General features: G+C 38.9%; 1 protein-coding gene across 18 annotated transcripts in view; it reads left to right on the top strand.

Moving 5' to 3' along the window:
• The window catches only part of lrrc7 (leucine rich repeat containing 7), a 171,556-nt gene that overhangs the window by 119,210 nt on the left and 32,927 nt on the right, over positions 1 to 19,419 (top strand). For 13 of the 18 annotated variants that reach the window (XM_051946959.1, XM_022198848.2, XM_022198841.2 and 10 more), the window contains 15 exons: positions 1,095 to 1,151; positions 3,556 to 3,619; positions 4,691 to 4,765; positions 4,883 to 5,027; positions 6,241 to 6,313; positions 6,571 to 6,588; positions 9,117 to 9,246; positions 10,888 to 11,003; positions 11,276 to 11,345; positions 12,638 to 12,737; positions 13,066 to 13,190; positions 13,798 to 13,872; positions 15,042 to 15,278; positions 15,421 to 15,543; positions 18,635 to 18,746. In XM_051946959.1, the coding sequence (XP_051802919.1) occupies positions 1,095 to 1,151; positions 3,556 to 3,619; positions 4,691 to 4,765; positions 4,883 to 5,027; positions 6,241 to 6,313; positions 6,571 to 6,588; positions 9,117 to 9,246; positions 10,888 to 11,003; positions 11,276 to 11,345; positions 12,638 to 12,737; positions 13,066 to 13,190; positions 13,798 to 13,872; positions 15,042 to 15,278; positions 15,421 to 15,543; positions 18,635 to 18,746 (1,520 nt within the window). The remainder of the gene's footprint in view (positions 1 to 1,094; positions 1,152 to 3,555; positions 3,620 to 4,690; positions 4,766 to 4,882; positions 5,028 to 6,240; positions 6,314 to 6,570; positions 6,589 to 9,116; positions 9,247 to 10,887; positions 11,004 to 11,275; positions 11,346 to 12,637; positions 12,738 to 13,065; positions 13,191 to 13,797; positions 13,873 to 15,041; positions 15,279 to 15,420; positions 15,544 to 18,634; positions 18,747 to 19,419) is intronic. The other 5 variants (XM_022198842.2, XM_022198855.2, XM_022198847.2 and 2 more) reach the window with 3 other exon arrangements.

Here is a 19,419-nt window from a genome sequence, read left to right as displayed (position 1 = left end):
TGGACTGTTTGTGATTAAATATTAAAGTCAACAGAGTCCTTTATTCAGTACCTTTTGTGTGGGGCAGTCTTTGTCATAAAAATGGGCACATGCAGCTGGGCTTAAAAAAGAATTGATTTCAAATTAAAACCAGAATTTGAAATAATGCAATTAGCATTGTTACTTTAACTTGATTGCAGAATTTGTAATACTTTGATGCTGGTCCTGATAGAGGAATGACCTACCCGCTTTAATGTCAGAGATTGTTTTCAGAAAAGTCGTACTGCTTCCTTATTTTATTTTTTACTTATACTTTGTTTCTTTAATTTAACATAGCCACATTTTTTGTGATAATTGCTTTATCTTATGTATTAAATTATAGAGCAGTTAAGTTTTTGGTGGTGTCCCATGCGGTAATGCTCCATCCTATGTTTTATCTGTTGTGCAATAAACTTTAGATTTAAAAATTTAGATTGAACAGCACCCTTACAGCTTACTACTGAATTTAGCCTTAAAAATTAGCGCGTTTTATGTAAAATGTAGCAGCACCAGTGCAAGGCCTACACTTCATGATTTTCTATATTTGGGGAAAAATAAATAATTTTGTTCTTGTTTGATCTCACAGAAACTTTACATATTTATACTAACAATCATTTATACCTCCCTACAACAACACACTAGGATGCTACTCTTTAGCATTCCATCCAGGTAAAGGTCATGTTGTAGTCTTTTTGGTTTATTGCTTGTTTGTTAACCAACTTCCAGCAAGTTGCTCAGCCAATTTGCAGATTCTGTTACTGTGAGGGAGTGCAGCTGACATTAGAAACTTCCTGACGGATGAATCGCATGAATTACTTCAAATGGAAGCGACAGAAATCCCCTGTATTGAACACAGTCGTGGTGGTGATCATCTGGTATGCCGCGAAGTAATGTTTTATCAAACATTACAAGTTTATGATTGCACATAATTATGATGAGGAAATGAGTCTGGCACTGATTTTGGAGTCGATGAATTAAACTTGTTTTTCCTCATTTTATTTGGCCTTTTGCAACCTTCCTGCTGAAAAACTGTTGCAGTGAATTCAGTTTTGGTTTTTGCCCCTTCTGTTTTTCAGACTCTCCAAACTACGGATCCTGGAGCTGAGAGAGAACCACCTGAAAACCATGCCAAAGTGAGACAAACTGCCATATGTGTGTGTGTGTGTGTAATGGAGAGAAAGAGTGAGTGAGAAAGGTTGATTTTAATTTTACAGCTCACACACTTGCAGACGCTTGATGATGTTACAGAGTGCATGCTCGCCTTCCCAGGTGTCCAGATTAAAACTATATTTATCCCTGGCAGGTGTTCCTGAATACTGATGAAGCCTATTATAGCAGGATCATGTCAGTCTTAACAGTTTAAAGTGTTTCACATAATGCAGCTGAATTTATCCCTCTGTTCAAATCCTCACCACGACCACAGAGGAGGCCACCAGCACAACTTCACTCAACAGAGACAACCTTTAAAGTAGAAGAACAGAGATTTTAATTACAAGAGGTTGTGAAGAGTGCTGGTGTGAATAACAATAATACTGCTGCTGATGAAGTACAGCTACCAGCAGTGAGAGAAAGTGCATTCACTCAAGTACTGTTATTAAGCATAGTTTTGAGGTATTTCCATTTTGTGCTACTTTTTCCTTCTAGTCAACTACATTTCAGGCACAAATATTGTACTTTCTGCTCCACTATGTTTATTTGACAGCTTTAGTTAGTTGCAATATAAACATTTTACACAACATATTTGCTAACAAGCTTTTAAGCTGCATCACATAGTTAAAAATTAAACCAGTGGTTTACTTTTGGCCTTTTTTTTTATTTATTAATTTTTTTTACAAAAAGCAGTGTGTAGTCAGGCTCACATTTCCGATATCTGTGAGTTGTTAACAGCTCAGTGAAACAGTAATTCCCCCCCCCCCCCCCCCCCTAAACGTCTTACATGGTTTTATTTCATTTTATTTCATTTTTGAATGTTCAAGTGATCCAACATCTCACAAAAAAATCAAAGATTAGAGATAATGTCCAAAAAACTGAAGACAGATCTGGGACTTCTGGAAAGTCCTCAGATGTGTCTGTTGTCTCTGTAAACAAAACCAGTTATAAAGTAGTTCCACCAACAACAGTAACATGAACACACTGACTCTTCACTAAATAATCTAATGCTGTCATATATATTAATAGATCTATCCAAGGGACCGAAACAGTACTTTCACTTAAACTAAATTCTGATGCAAAAATTTTAAGGAAGTAGTATTTTTTTTATGCAGGACTTTTACATATAATGGACTGTTTTTACATTGCTGTGTTGGTCCTTTTAAATAAAAAAGGATGTGAATACTTCTGACTACCAGGGTACAAGGTGCATCACTGAAGATTTTAAAAAATGCAGCGAAATCACATCACTGCTTTACAACAAGCCTGCCAGAACCAAAAAGAAAAGTAATAGTGGAAAATTTAGCTCATGGACTTGATCTGCATGCTAATATTCAGTTTGTTTTGTTACACCTTTAGCCTGGGACTGAAAAATACTATATGAACATTCAGTCAGGAGTCATTTTGTACAGATGCAAGAACAGACATCGCACTTAATAATGTTGTACTGTCATCTTGATATTATTTTGTGTCCTTAAACCAGACTATAGCTTTATTTTGAAATGTGTGCATACACTAAGGACACAGTGTGGGCTTACAGTAGTTTTCTTGAACCCTTAGATGCATAAGTGGGTCATAAATGACCTGGTGAGGTCGTTTTCTTGCAAAACCTTTGTAATGAAAAGGTTTTGTCATTTCATATTCCAGTTATTCCTCAAAAATGAGTTTTTGATATCATTCCATTTAAATTTTTAGGTTATCTTTTACACTTTTAAAGAAATAGTGATATTTGTATAACTACCCCAAGCTCTTTATCACTGATAATATCATACAAGAGGTGATGCAGAAATTTGGAGGGACAGAGAGCAGCAACAGCTGGAGGAACAGAGTGGAAAAATGTCAACAGAATGGATGTTGACATTTATCTTTTGCTGTTCTGTGTAATATTATTCTTTTTCAATCATCGAAATGTTCAAAATGTGTTATAAAGTGAAAAATAAACATTTTTCAAGCATGAAATCATTCCTGTGTGGATAAAAATATAATACAAACAATCATACAAATGATAATTTTTTCTTTTACCAAAATGACAAAAATGGCACAAAACAAATAGATTCTTATACAAGTTATTTTTGACCCACTTATGGAAGAGTGCAGAGTCCAATTACTCGTGCATCTAAGGGTTAAAATTATCTGATGATAGACACCACATCACGTGGGCCATTATCAGCAGATAGTTATCCACAGCTTAGGGCCGCGCTGCAAACACGACATTTAAAGCCAAGCAGAAATACATTATAATGCCTACAGTAGCAATAATAGTATCATATAAAGTTTTTTAAAAGGGTTGATTTAGTGCACAGTTTTTCAGTATTTAAAATGCAAAGCTGACTTAGGGTATGCCATAATTGCAGTAATTGTACTAATCAGTGAATCCTCTCCTCTCAGGTCCATCCACAGACTGACACAGCTGGAGAGGCTGGATCTGGGTAGCAATGAATTCTCTGAAATGGTGAGACCGCTTGCTGTCATGTTTTGCAATTCAACATCAGAGATATGTGCTCACAGTAAAATGAAGCTGGAATATACAGTGCTGTGCAAATGTTTTAGGCACTGAAGTGAGCCCAGACAACTTTTTATTTAGAGATAAAGTTCATACAAATGAAGTAAACATATTAAATAGATTTTAGTGTTCGTCTGACGCTCTGACTAAACTTTGCCTTTGAAACAGCAACATCTCTCATTGGTTCACTTGACTCAGTCTATTGCAGGACACTTCATTCTTCTTGTTGCTAAATATAATTATTTCAGTATTTTAGCTATATGTTTGAGGTTGTCATATTTCAGAATGACTTTTTTAGACACCTTCTTGATGGTGTTGTGTGATCGATTAGAATCTAAATATCTACAGAACGAAAAACTTCAATGCAGAACTAAAAATACAGTATGTGTCGCTGAAATGATCTTTGACGGTCACACGTGCATTTAATTAAAAGTCTTTGTTGGTGAAGAAATTGACAGAAGGGAGAACGGCAAGATTCCAAGGGAGGAGAGGAGGGTCGGCGACACAGATGCTGTGTCCCATTTCAGGGGACACCATCTTCAGAGTTCACATTTCAAGACCCAGTGCAGCATATGGTAAACCCTCTGTAGACCGTCTTATCTAGTGATGAGGCGCAGGTTCAGTCAGACCCTGAAATGGGACACAGTGACAGGAAGGGAGGAGGGAGGATGGTCTGCGTGAAGACTGACAGGGTGGGACATCAAGGTCAGACAGGAAGCTGACTCTGACAGGAGTAGGTTGGCTCTGCGTTCTGCTTCCTGCCAAGAACGAGAAATCATGGAGGGAGTGATTGCCAGTCTCACCCACTCCGCCAGCTTTTTATTTATTTCTGCCAGTCGTGGTCTGAAGATGGACTCAAGTTAATTTTTGGTTGAGCACAATACACAATATAAGTGCTGAGAATGCGTCATTTGAGGATCATGAATATTCATTTGTTGTTTTCGTACATGTCACTGCATATCTGTTTATATCGTATGTGTTCGGTATATGAGAATGAGGATTCTTCTGTCTGCATGTTAGCCAGAGGTGTTGGAACAGATCCACAACCTAAGGGAGCTGTGGCTGGATAACAACTCTCTACAGTCTATACCAGGGGTAAGAAAGCATCACAGGCGATCACAGCCGAAAATGTTCTTTGAGATCTTTGCTCATTCATCTTTTCTCTGTCACTCTGTCAACTGTTCCTTCCTCCCCTTGTGCTCTCCACCACAGTCGATAGGGAAGCTCCGCCAGTTGCGGTACTTGGACTTAGCTAAGAATCGTATTGAGCAGTTGGACACAGACATTTCCGGCTGCGAGGCCTTAGAAGACCTACTGCTATCCTCCAACATGCTGCAGCACCTCCCTGACTCTATAGGTACACACACATACATTCATAGTCTTTTTTTTTTTAAAAAACAGTCAAGCTGTATTTACCGTCGCTGTCTTTTAGAGAGGCAATTATATTAACTCCTGTTCAAAAGAATTTTTTGGAGCATCCATTTGTTGGAGAATTAGAAGAGAAGATTGAAACCACTCTCATATCTGTACAGTAAAAAGTAATACAACCAGGAGCTAGTTAGCTGACTGGAGACACACTTAGCCTACACTTAGCCTTGCTCTAAAGGCCTTCTTTGGTTATTGATGAATCCCCTAACTCATCTCTGTGTGCCAAAGTTGCATATTAAGTGTTTTCCATGATAACAATCCCTTCCTGCTTTAAAATGACTGCAGTGTAACTTTTCACTGGTGCTTCCTTTAGAATTTGCAGGTGTATGGAGTCCCGGCCTCTCTCTGCACCACCATCTTCCCCAGTTATTGCAGCTTGAGCACAGCAGCTCACCTATGCTTCTGCTTATAAAACTACTACACTGTAGGGGCTAACAATAGGAAGCTGTAATACAGGAGTAATTTAGTCATCGTGTTGACAGGGTTGGTTCCTTATGTTTGCTTTGTATGAAAGTCTGAATCTGTGCTTTCAGTACACTGCGGTTTCAGAAATGCTCAGTTGTGTTGTGTATTTTGCTCATGTTGTGTCTTCCACTGTATAAAAATCCCAATAAAGATATTTTAGAAAGGTAAAAAAGGAGGGTGTTCCAGATCAAATAAAAAATAACCAATCCCCCTTCACACTGCTTTACCCCCCAACAAACAAACAAGGTTATATCGTGTTTAGTAATTAACTTTAGAGAAGCAAGGTCCATTTTTTGTCTTTTGACAGTCAGAAAACTAGTTTCCTACCATTTCTTGTCTTTATGCTATGCTAAGCTAAGCTCCCCAGATGTTGACTACAGCATCATATTTACTATGCAGAGTGGCGTCAATCTCCTCATTTATTTCTCAACAAAAAAACAATACAGCATGTCTCTCCAATTTCAAACTATTTCTACAATCCTTGTTGGAGCTGGGTGGCAGAGAACTATGTTTGTACTGTACAGATTGAGGAAATTAGTGGATTGCGCTGTGTAAGTATAAGCACGAGGAAGTGAGAAGACTGAAACAAAAACTGAAGCTCCCTTTTGGGGTCTACTGGGAACACAGCGTATACTTCTTCAAAGAAGAGAATGACTTTGGGTGTGTGTTTGATGTAGGAATGTTGAAGAAGCTGACAACACTGAAGGTAGATGACAACCAGCTGACCTCACTGCCTAACACCATCGGGAGGTAAGAAGCCCGCACACACTTCCATGAAAAGCTAGCAAAGCTAAAAATTAAAGCCAGACTCACATCATATGCAGTAGACTTTTGTTTTACTTTATTGCCACCATCAACAAAATCTTTTGTCAGTTTAGATGACCTCAGCAGGAGACTGTTTATCGTTGGTGGGTTGTTGTTTTCCTTGTTTATTACTGCTGTGTTGTTATGCTGGCTGATGATTGGGGGGTTCTGTGTGTTATGTTTGCTGCGTTGCCGTGGCTTAGTGCGAAGCCCAAGCAAGGGTGAGTAACATTAGCCTCCTGGATCCAGGGGTGTGTTCAGAGACAGACTGATGTTCAACTGCGTTGCAGATACAAGAATACGAGCTTGCTGCCACATGCTGTCAATGTGGGAAACATCTTATATCCATATGAATTACATGCAAACATAAACAGATTTTTACATTTCATTCATGTTTGGACATTTGGACCTAATATTTGAACAAAATCCACATCCATAATTGCTAATGTACGTGAACCCAGGCCAGCTAAAACCTGGAGGGTTGAGATGGAAATGATTGCATGTAAAATGATTAGAGCAATGTGATTACCATAATTCTCATTATTATCCATCACAGTCCAGATTCTGCCACAGTAATTGCATTGTTTCCCTTTGAGTAAAGATGAATATTTAGTTGGATGAAGCAGGAACATTTTTGAAATCTGAATTTAAAAGTACTGTTAGTGTGTCCCTCTTTCACCTCTATACACTGAAAAGATTTTTATAAGTTGGTGGTGGAAAATTTTGGACAGTGACAGAAATACTACATTATATTAGTATAAGAAAACATATTTTGATTCTGTTCTTTTTTTACACAAGCATAGTTATTCTGCGTGACTTTATACATGCCATTTAACTCTCTACCTGACACCAACACTTATTGCAAGATTTGTATCTGAACGCACTGAAAGCATTTTGTCTTCCTGAACAAGTCCCAGGCTTTAGCCTCAATAAGTAGTACTGTAGATTCATTATTTCCCCTAAGAAAGGTCCTTTCTTACCCCTCTAGTTTTTTAAGTGTTTCTTACTAATGATGAGTGTGATCCTTTACTTATGCTTCGGTTTCTACACTGAGCAATTCAATATTCATAATGAGTTACTTCATATTTTTAAAAGAATTGTATTTATGTGAAATCCAAGGAAATGCAGAATTCGTGCCTGTAGGACAGCTGTTACTACACTACTTCCCCTTCTAGCTACATTAGTATAAAAGGATACTGTATTTCACTATATATACAAAGTACACAAAGCTGAATCTATAATCTATATGCTGTATATCAAGATCTTCCTATTACATACACTATATGGCAGTTGAAGTTCTTCAGGACTGAAGTCTTGGAGTAAAACTGCAGCCTTTGCTCTCAACAAGAGGGGAACTTAAAATGAGCGTGCAACAGTAGTACCTGGTGGAAACCCACACCAAAGGATGCAAAAGCTCTGTGCACAAAGGAGATTTGAATCCAGAGACTCAAGTCTTAAAGTGATCTACCACTGAGCCACTGTGCTTCCTTACAATGGCAGCTCTTGAATGTAGGATTATGCAGCTGGTAGGCAGATAGCGGCTCAATAATCTTATGAAGGTTGTTAAAAAGTCATATTTGACAGGTTTAACTGTAGCTGTACATTTTTGAAGAAAAAAGAGAGACATTCTGTTTTTTTTTATTAGGAATATAAACAATGCTAAGAAGAAAAGAACGATAGAAAATGTAATCTACCTATTAAAGTTTAAAATGGGGTGTGACATTTCTTTCCTCTCCTCTCCTCTCCTATCAGACCGTATGGTGGCCCAGATGGTCGGGTCTATTGGGAATAATAACAGCAGACTAATGCAATGTTAACAGTGACAGTACATTAATGTAAAAGTGTTGTCTCATTAGCATTAGCCTGCTGTTAGTGTGACGCTAGGCCAACAAAGGCAGTCAAAGGGGGGGTCACGGTGTCCTGTAGAGGGTCTGCTATGGATGTTACTGTATATCTGAGTGTAGTGGAGAGGTTGAGATCCAGGTTAAAGAATTCCCAACATCAAATGTGGGAAAATGAGGACAAGTGGGCATCAAATGAGACCAAATATGTGTAAGTTGTTCATTTACCGATTGGCTAATTGAATAATTGACTGATTCCTTAAATTGACAATCTTTTCCTTCTCTCAACACTCTCCACCTATAAGTTGTTGCCAAGTTTCCTTCTCATCATAACATGTTAAAAGATAGGCCTGGGGTCATTCTTTGTTTTTATTGCTGTCAACAACTCCCATGGAAAGACTGAAACTAACAATCATTCTCACTTTTCTGCAACGATACATATCTTTAAATAGTTTTGTTTTTTTAAATGTCCTCAGACATCTTGCTCATTGTCACTTAAACTGGAGTAAACTGTGCTATTTTCAGCCACAGATTAATGCACGTTCGGTGTATCAGGATGGTGTGTGGGGCTGATTCAGAACATACTACAGTGTGTGTTTGTTCATGGTAATGAAGAAACATGTTTTCAAGTGCAATGATGTGGATTACTGGTGTGTTTTTGAACAGCAGTGGGACTCAGTGGCTCAAAGAAACACAGACGACACTTGTTAGTAAGCTCAGTTAATTCCTGGTTTCAGTCTTCTCATGGAATTTGTTGACAGTTGTAAAAACAGAGAATGTGGCCATTCTTATCTTTTAAAACCCATGTCTATGTAATCTAATATCACAGCAGAGATTTTGTAGCCTGTAGTATGATTTCCTGTCTTTCTCATCTCCTCCTCCTTCCTGCCTCTTTTCCTTTCACCCAGTCTGTCTCTGTTGGAGGAGTTGGACTGTAGTTGTAATGAGTTGGAGTCGTTGCCTCCCACTATCGGCTACCTGCACAGCCTGCGGACCTTCGCTGCTGATGAGAACTTCCTCACAGAGCTGCCCCGTGAGGTAGGTAGATCAACACATCATGAACACTTCCTTATTGCGGTTCTGGCCTTGATGTTATTTAAAACTGAAGAGATTAGCAGAATAAATGATTAGTTGATCGACAGAAAATTAAGTGATACATTTACTGCCTCAAGCATCTCAGCTGTGAAAATTTTCGAGTTTTTCTCGGAGATCAAATTATGTTCTAAGGATAGGCTCCCATTTTCGTCAATTTGCTGTTGCTGAAAGGCTTTTACAGTGAAAAATCAGCAGTAAGTGTTGGATTTCACTTACAGCAGCTTATTAAAGTCAAAGTGAATGAAGTAGTGTGTGACAACAATGTTTCTCACACACTACTGTGCATGTTAGGGTTTTGAAAATCCCAGTTGCAGGCAACATGCTGACGGAGGCGATAAAAACAAGCCTGTTCAGTTGTTTTGGTGAATTATCCAGTTTAATGACAGTGTTGGCATCACTGCATGCAAATGTTCCACCAAAACAATTACCTATCATTATTTAGGAGGGGCACCATCACTGCATCCTGGGCTTGGCACCACCAAAGATTATTGTGATTAGGTAAAAATAATATAAACAGTCCTGAGTTTCTTTCCCCCACTATATAAGAACCCATGGTGGAGTGCAACCAGACCGTTCTCCAGCACTGACACAGCACTGTGGAGATAGATAGAGCTATGTAAGACTAGTCAGACAGAAGTAACCTGAGCTGTCCCCATGAGTGCTGGGAAATTGCCATTAACATTCCTCCAGATTTTCTGACATTTACTGGACACTTAACAAGAAAACTGCAAGTCACTGCCCTAATATGACTATGATCAGGGTGTTAGATGATTCTTGGGAAGATTCTTAAAAGGACCTGAAAGTCTGCTCTGTACATCCATCATTCAAGGGTCCTAAATTAAATGGACATGACAAATGGGATTTATGTTTATTTTTCCTGCATTTTAAAATGTTTATAATGAAAATTAAGGAGACCTGCAGACAAGATGACAGACGTGAACCATAGTGTTGATGTTCTTTTTGGTGGTTTTGCTGAGATGTTAGTGACTCCAGCAGGATAGCGACAGGTAGTGCCACGTGAGGCTGGTTGCAGCCTGTCATTGGGAGAACATTTGATAAACCTGAACATTACATTTGCACAAATGGCAAACAAAGAACAGTGATACACCGAGTGTGTGACGGATGTGTGTATGTTTCAGATCGATAACTGTAAGTTTATTAGTTTATTCAAAACTAAGAAATCATTCTGCCTAGTTTTTGGCCTTAAATTCTGAGGTAGAATATAACTGACTGTAATGTTCGTTGTAAAACAAATGTAACAGCTAATTATAATGTTATGGATAAGATGGCGCTCAACTGATGGAGTCTTGTACCATTTTCAGTCACTTCTGTGGGTGTTTGAATAAAATGACTGGCAGTAAAATCTGTTTTTCATGAATGTTTTACATTTTTTTAAATGCAGCATATTAAATTTAATCATTGTCACTGTAAAAAGATCTTCACAAGTTTTAAATTTAATGTCCGTGTATCTGCAGATACACTGTGTAATGTAGCTGGTTCAGAGGTGTTCCGTGATGCAGCGGATCTCTTGTTCAACGTTTGATGCAGTTATATTGTGATATGATGGATGTGTGTGTGCTTCAGATCGGTAACTGTAAGAATGTCACGGTGATGTCACTGCGGTCCAACAAACTGGAGTTTCTTCCTGATGAGATCGGACAGATGACCAAACTACGAGTCCTAAACCTCAGCGACAACAGGTAAAATACACACACACAGAGGCAGAGACCAAGCTATGACTCAGTAGTGATGTGAGCTACACACTCACACAAACACACACGCAGGCAACACTTTCTCAATGGCCGTTTCGATTCTCTAGCAGCTCTCACGGCCTACAGTTACCATGGGAATGGGTGAGTGTGTTGCCATGGTGACGTGCTCTGCAGGCTGTAAGGTGCGTGGGCAGACGAAACATCTCTCTTTTCTTTCTCACCCCTCCCTCTCTCCCTTCCCTTCCTTCCCTCCCTCTCAGGTTAAAGAATCTACCGTTTACCTTCACTAAGCTGAAGGACCTGGCAGCTCTGTGGCTCTCTGACAATCAGGTATCTGTGTCTCCTCCTACACTCTCCAAGAGACTGTACCTGCTAAAATATATGCAGCATTACACTAAAAGCATCAATGTATAATTCAAATTAAAAAGTTAGATAGTATATTTTATCTCGTTTTATTTTTCAGGCAGGCACCCATTCCCATTCATTTGCTATCACAGGAAAGCTTTTATTGTGAAAATTCAGCCGCTGATTGACTTTCACTTGTAGTTATCTGAACGGTTTGGCAAGGAAGAATGAAGGAAGAAAAATGTCTATCTCTAAAAGTACATGGGCTAAATTTACATAGTACATTTTCACTTGATTTCTTAGTTATTTTTTCTTCAAAGGGATGGCATCTTATTTTTGATCATTACTTAATTATGTGATTTTAAGTGAATTCTTCACTTAAAAGTACATTAAAATAAGGTTCCTTTGCAATTTATTATGTCAAGGAGCCGTATTGTTTGTATGCTCGATGTAGTAAATACATGATAGAGTCATTGCTCCATCCTGGAGGACATATTATTTTGCTTTCAGAGACACTTTGATTTACAAACAAAAATATTCCTCAAGACATTCAAAGTTTTGCTTAAAGTTGAATAAAACTCTTAAATCACATCAAAAGTCACAACAACCACAGATCCTTATTTACCTGCTAAAGAAAAAAACTAATTTGAAATTCAAATGTTAATTTGTGAAATGGCAGTGAAGCCTTACATTTACATTTAAAATTGCCACTGCGTGCATGCTCTGCCTTAAAATTCTGCTCTCAAATTCAGTCATGCTTTTTGATGCATAACAACTGCAGACTTTGACATCAGGGAAATTTAGATAACTTGAAATTAAAGTTAAATTAAAAAAAGTTTGTATTAAAAACCAACATGGAAAATGAGAATTCTTATACATCAATACATTTCATGTTTATGTTTCTGTTTATTTCACGTTAGCATTTATAACGAGCATTTTCCTTGAGATCGACATGGAAATTAAAAAAAAACTGACAACACACTCAGGCTACAAAGTTCTATTTGTAATCCAAATGTAATCGAAATTCATTTTCCTTGTTGGCAAAATTGATTTGCAAATTTTTCTCAGTGATTTATATCAGTAATTATAATAACACTCGTCTTGTCAAGTCAAGCTTTTCTGTTGCTGAAGAGAGATTTAAATAAACTTCTAACAGGAATCTTTGTTTTTAGTTTTTAATGGGTAGGATTAGGTTAAGATTAGGAGTCAGGGAATCAGTATCATCTGTCAAAGTTCTTTCAAGAATACTAATGAAAACATTGCTCATGTGTTTGCAGTCCAAGGCTCTGATCCCTCTGCAGACAGAAGCCCACCCCGAAACCAAACAGAAGGTTTTGACCAACTACATGTTTCCTCAGCAGCCACGACACGATGAGGGTACAAACTCTGTGTGTGTGTGTGTGTGTGTGTGTGTGTGTGTGTGTGTGTGTGTGTGTGTGTGTGTGTGTGTGTGTGTGTGTGTGTGTGTGTGTGTGTGTGTGTGTGTGTGTGTGATGTGGTTTAAGGACATTGAGAAAAGGTCACCGAATGTTTTGTATTTGTTTGATTAGATTCAGTAATATTACAATATTAGCATTTGACATTACATAATGTTATGTGCTCCATGAAGAGGACATGTGCATACTGACAATTTCCAGTCCCTGATTGAAAGTTTTAACCCTTTATCATTAATCACTGCTGTGTATGTGTGTTTGTGTGTGTACAGATTACCAGTCGGACAGTGACAGCTTTAATCCTACTCTGTGGGAGGAGCAGAGACAGCAGAGGATGACTGTGGCCTTTGACTTTGAGGACAAGAAGGAAGAGGAAGACAACTCTGGGAAGGTCAAGGTCAGCTCTCTGTCTTTCTCTGTTTCCGTCTCTCACTTGCATTAAATAACTGAAGGGGTCATATGAGGCGACCAGAGTTTTTTATAGAATTTTTTTCCAAAGACCCGCGCTAACGGACAAACATCTGGAGCAGCCCTAACTTATAGCACAAAACCGTCCAGGTTGAAACATTAGCACAGACAGCGGACAGATGTACTCAGAACAGTCTGGCTCACTGATTTAAAGTACAAATCTGTACTTTTTATCAAGGGAGCACCGCTTTGTAGAATTATTATACAGAAAAGCTCAAAATTATTCATACCAATGCCAAATTCTGACTGGACATGACATAAACAAGAGACAAAAGGCAGTAAGACATGTCATTAGAGATATGAATGATTTTAAATTAACTATTGGCAATTTCTAATTGAACCTAATATCTAAATATATGGCTTTTTTTCTTTTACATTTTTGCTAAAACAAAGGCCATGTCAGAAATTTGTCAATAATTACTGACAAAGCCTTTTGTTTGCCACAACTTCAATCAAACAGTTCTTTTAATTGCTAACAATCGTTCTGCATGTCTCCACTGGGATTTTGTTCCACTCCTCTTTGTGACGATCTCCAGGTCTCTGAGGTTGAAAGGCTTCTTCGCCATCACTCTGGTCTTCAGTTCCCCCCAGAGATTCTCGATGGGATTCAGGTCTGGACTCTAAAATGTTGATATTGTTGTCTGTTAACCATTTCTTGACCACTTTGGCTGTATGTTTCAAATCATTGTCTTGTTGGAAGTTCCAGTGCTGCCCAAGGACATTTTATTTCCAGACTGCGTGATGTTTCCCTCCAGAATCTTAATGTAGTCTTTTTTTTTTTCTGATGGTGCTGTTGACAAGGTCACATATTGACTGAAAAATCACGAAAGCATTCCCACCACCATGCTTTGCCGTGGGGATGGTCTTCCTGGATTTGAATGCTTCTCCTTCTACCACCGAACTGATGACCAAAATGACCAAAAGAGTGAGCTTTTGCTTGCCTGTCTTGGAGAGCTGGAGTCCTCCTTGGTCTGTGTCTGTGGAGACCAGACTCATTCAGTGTCTCCCAGATTCATCACGATGGTCTGGGTGATGATCATTGGATTCCTTTTTGACCTCTCCTCTACCATTCTTGCCAGTTAAGGGGTTGCCTTCCGTTTCTTACCACGACCTTCGAGATTTATCACAGTGTTAAACTGCTTCTACTTTTTCATGATGATTTACACTGTGGCCACTGGCACTTGAAGACACTTGAATATGGATTTATAGGCGTTTCCCATCTTGTGAGGTGCTACAATGCACAACTGGAGGTCGTCACGAAGTCCTTTGGTTTTAGCCGTGACTTGACTAGTACCTGACGACAAAACTACGGCATGTTTGACAGAAAATAACTTAACTGAAGTAGGCAAAATGTATCATTAACATCTCTAACACAATGTCTCACTGTCGTTTGTCACTTGTTTATGTCGTTTCCAAGCAGACAAATCCTGTCGGTCAAAAAAAAAGTTCACCATAAGTCAACATTTGACATAAACTCTTTTATGTGTCTCTAAGTATCAACTTGAGTCAATTCATTTTCAGATTTTCAACAAGTTTTGAATCTGTTCAGCAACTTTGCTACATTTTTTGTTACTGATATGCATATGGTACATGCTACATTTCAGATTTCAGCCACTGAAATGCAAAAGTCCTATTCCTGAAGCAAAGAAACCATTTAAAGTAACTTTTTGTTTTTTGTTTTTTTTACAGGGAATTCATATTCTGGAAACCTGTAATTCTTCCACATTGGGAAGTATGTTAATCCTCTGATTTTAGTTATTTGTTGGTGTACGTCTTGTAGGTGGAGATAAACCTAAAGCGCTACCCAACACCCTACCCTGAGGATCTGAAGAACATGGTCAAGTCAGTGCAAAGTCTTGTGGGTAAAAACGTGCACACCGGACATCCACACCAGCACCAGCATCCGCACCAGCACCAGCTGAGCACAGGCACTGCCACCTCGGCAGGAACTAACATGGAACATACACACCTCAGCAAAGAGCCGTATGAACCACCGTGGCCCCTGCCTCCCAAAGAGGTAGGAAACACACAAACACTCACAGGCAGCCACAAGTGTATTTAACATATTTTATTTAGAAGTCAGGATATTCCACATATTTTGTGTTTGTTGAATGAGGTAAAAATCAGTGCATGACTGAAAAAATGAATCTGTGTTCCAGGTGACAGATAGAGAGATGCAGGACTTCTCTCAGGTTCAGCTAATGGATCAGGGATCAATGCATAACTCTGGCATCGACATTCCCAAGAGGAAGGACAAAGAAGACTTGACAGAGAGCTCTGAGGTTTGTCACATAGTGTGGGCACACACAGACACACAACAACAAGGACTGTGGAAACATGATTCAGATGTTTTTAGCTTGCTGCATTGTGCAATCATATGGAATTTTTTTCTCCTGATTTTTACAGTAATCACAGTAAGAATGAGGAACAGTGTCATTAAAATGTTCACCTTAAAAAAATGTGTCTGTTAGTTGGCCAATTGAAAAATTAATGTACTGTATTTTTGTGGGGTTTTTTTTTATTGTTCTTATACTCACACTTAAACTCCACTCTATAAGTTAAAGAGACAATGAGTAGAAATATGAAGAAATTTACAAATACTATTAGCTTTCTTATTCCCAGTATGTGAACAGTGTGTATCATAACCTTGAAAATGAAACCGTCTGTGACTTTTTTGGTTGGTCACAGCCCGTAGGCTGATTTTAATGCTCCAATCCCCATTTCCACCTCAAAGCTGAAACACTAAACCATCACAACCGTAAGTGGTTCTGCAACTGTAGTGCCTGAATGTGTGAGTTCATGAGGATCAAAGTCATGATATCGTATAAAAGGAGGACTGGGACACATTATCATGACAGTACACGTTATTTGAAAGCATTCCATCACAATTTTTAAAACAAGAAAAACACTCAGAGAGCACAGTACTTAGCCAAGGCTGCTTAGTCCTTGTATGATTTCCGACGGATAAGTCCCGATAAGTCCACAGCAATGGATTTGTAGTAGGATCACAATCATGTGATCGTCAGCAGGAAGCTGATGTAATGTTCATTTGTTGTCATAGTTACAGTGACGCCGTGTTGCTATCTCGCAACAATACAGAAATCTTTAACAAATCCGTGGATACAGACGATAAGGCACCTCACTGCCAAAATCTAATCACTTCATCCTAGTGTCATTTCTGACCTTCCCTGAAAATTTCAACCAAATCCATTAGTCTGTTTTTGGATAATGCTGTACAGAGACTGAAAGACAGATTCACAGAAAAACGTACGCCAATTGTCACATAACTCCACCGCGTTCCTTGGCGGAGTAAATAAGAAGTGAAGTTGGACTTGTGTTTCATTTGCAATTTGATAAGCTGCTCAGTTAATCACTCTCTGTTTGTGACATTACAGTCTACACATTTTTAGCAAACTGCCAAATGTCAGGAAAGGAATAAACATTTTTAAATCCTGAAAATATAATCAGCTCTACAAACATGCAATGAATAACCACAAAAACTAATAGCCAGATGCTGTGACTTACAGGTAAACTTCCACAAGGATTTCTTCTCAACTCTGTCCATGCTTGCTTTGTGTAAATTTTGTGGGCAGCACAGCAGCTATGTTTTCACGCCACCAATTCTGCCATGAGCTCTAGGAAAGTCCCCAAGGGAAGTCTGCAGATATGCAGACTCACAGAAAGGGTGCATAATGGCTTTGAGATGTCTGCATTAGAGGCCTCATGCTCTGTGGAATAGTCCTATATTCTAATATCCTCAATAACTTTGAGGCACATTCACAAAAAGTGCCTCATGAATGTGCAGACAAGGATTGGGGTTGTGTAAAAGACTCTTGTTTTCAAGGAAAATCCAAAGGGTGCAATGTTTTTGTTAGCTCCTGAGTGTCTCCCTTTTGCTCCCCACAATACCACTAGTGTGCAACAGTAGCCACTGTTAGCTTAGGAAGGGAGTCTGCTGATGTAGATCAGTGACCATCTAACAACACAAACTCTCCTCCCACTGTATCTCTACACTTGGTTTTAGCACTATGCCAGCACTGGAAATTCAAATACAGTCGCAAAAAAGTTTTAATTTAGCTTTAAGCTTTAATTTTTGTAGTCAGCTTTAACTGATAACTTTAGCTACTTCATCTATCAGCTTGATAGAAACAAACATGTTCAGTCTCATGTTTGTCACTCTTTTGGCTGATGCTTAGGATGCAGTTTACTTAATGGCATTAGAGGAGATTTAATTTCCTACGACTTTGAACGTAGCATGTGCATGCGCACGTACAACCTCTCTCTCACCCCTCTCTAACCTCCCCCCTTAACATTTACGAAGAAACGCCCCCCTCCAGAAACTTGCGTAGGACTCGTGAAGTTGTCTTTTACGGCTGGGTCCCCCTGGATCTTTATCTGCCATTATGTAAAAAAGATGAGCAAAACAAGTCGCCAGCTAACTACGAAGCTATACCAAAGCAACACATACAGAAAACACGTAAGTCCAAGGCGTACGTAATCTACGTAACTAGGCCTGAGCTGGAAGATTTTTGATTGACAGGAAAGGGAGCAAACCAAACGCCTCGGTCCGAGCGCATTGATTGGCTGATGTTTTTCAGGTCCTGCCATGTCCACAGTTATTTTTTTCATTTTTTATTTTTTGAGAAACCATACATACAAGTCCACTAAAGGTCAGTATATTCATTTTATGTGAATCAGACAAATTAAACAAAAAAAAACATCCTCCACAATGCCTTTAATGGCCACCGGAATCATTAATATGGGTTTTCTAAATGTTACACAGAGAACCTTTATGCAGCTGAGGTGCTCTGAGGTATTTCTGGCAAACAAACAAAAGTTATGTTTGAAAGCAGTGTCACTCAGGAACAAAAACAGAAATTGAAATTCAATTTGTATTTCTGTAAAAACTATTTATATGGTGTGGCATTACAGCAACATCAATATTCAAATAGCTGAGGCTGTCAGGAAGTAGTGAAATGTTATCAAAAATGTTGAAGGTCAAAAACTCTGCAGGGTGTCGTTAAATATGTTAAATGCTTCTAAATACTTCCTGTAACTGTTGAATGATTGCCAAATGCCTTATTTGTGTCACATAGTCTCATGTTTTTGATTTCAATTTCAACGCAAACTGATGACCTTTTTATAAGATTATTGACAACATTCCACTCCGCCTGCTTGAATTACCATCACTTTTTTATACGAACAAACAAGCAGCATCAAATTACAGAGATCCTGATTTGGAGCTATAATGTTTATAAAGTATTAACTTGTGTTCCATATTAGCTCACGAGCTGCTGAGTAGATTTCCAAGGCTGCCCTTCAGTGTTATAGCTTCCTCACATCAACCTGTCCGGGTGTTTTGTCTGTCTTCAGGACTCGATGGGCGGCTCTCCCAACGACATCCGTATCTCTGACATGAGGCCCACCCTGGTGGAGCCACCGATGTACAAACCAAAGGTGGTGCTGCTGGGAAAAGATAAGAAAGGTACTGTATCATACTGTAGATCTACAGTGTTACGGGAACATACAGGGTCATACATACATGTACATACAAGGCTGCACACAGTAATTTAATGTGGTTTTTTGCATACAGCTTTGGGGCATGTTGTAATAGTGTCCATTAATTAGTCATGGTGGCACACAAATTAGTTTGAGCACAAATCAGAGAGAGGGAGGGAATACTGTGGACCTCTGCAGTGCATGTAGGTTCCAGTCTGGTGTGTGCAGCTTTCAGTTTGACCCCTTTTTACTTGTTTAGCCCTGAAGGCTTCAGTTTCATCTGAGGGAAACAAAGCCACTTTTACTGCCTTATCAAAAATCTCTTTTTAGTTCTAAATAATTTAGCGCCTTAATCGCATCTTCTGAAAGAAACAGTTTATTATCCGGTCTCCGTGACGAACTGTAGCTCTGGCTAATTCAGAGCTCCATCATATAATCCACTCCTTCTTCAGGGAGCTCACTGCAGAATGATTAAAGCTCAAACAGCTTGTCTGTCTTGGTGAGCGTAAATTCTTAATCGTGGATCTTGTGCAGGAAATAAAGAGCTTTCGTCGAGATTTGAGGAGGTTTGACATGAGCCTCCTGGTGTGATGTTGTTGGTAATTGCAAAGAAAAATGTAAGTTGTCCCCTGGTTCACGCGCTTCGGCAATTGATGCTA

This window comes from Acanthochromis polyacanthus, chromosome 4 (assembly GCF_021347895.1).
Source record: "Acanthochromis polyacanthus isolate Apoly-LR-REF ecotype Palm Island chromosome 4, KAUST_Apoly_ChrSc, whole genome shotgun sequence".
In the NCBI taxonomy this organism is placed as follows: domain Eukaryota; kingdom Metazoa; phylum Chordata; class Actinopteri; family Pomacentridae; genus Acanthochromis; species Acanthochromis polyacanthus.
Note: the sequence above shows the minus strand (reverse complement) of the source record. Positions and strands in the feature narration are given on the sequence as shown.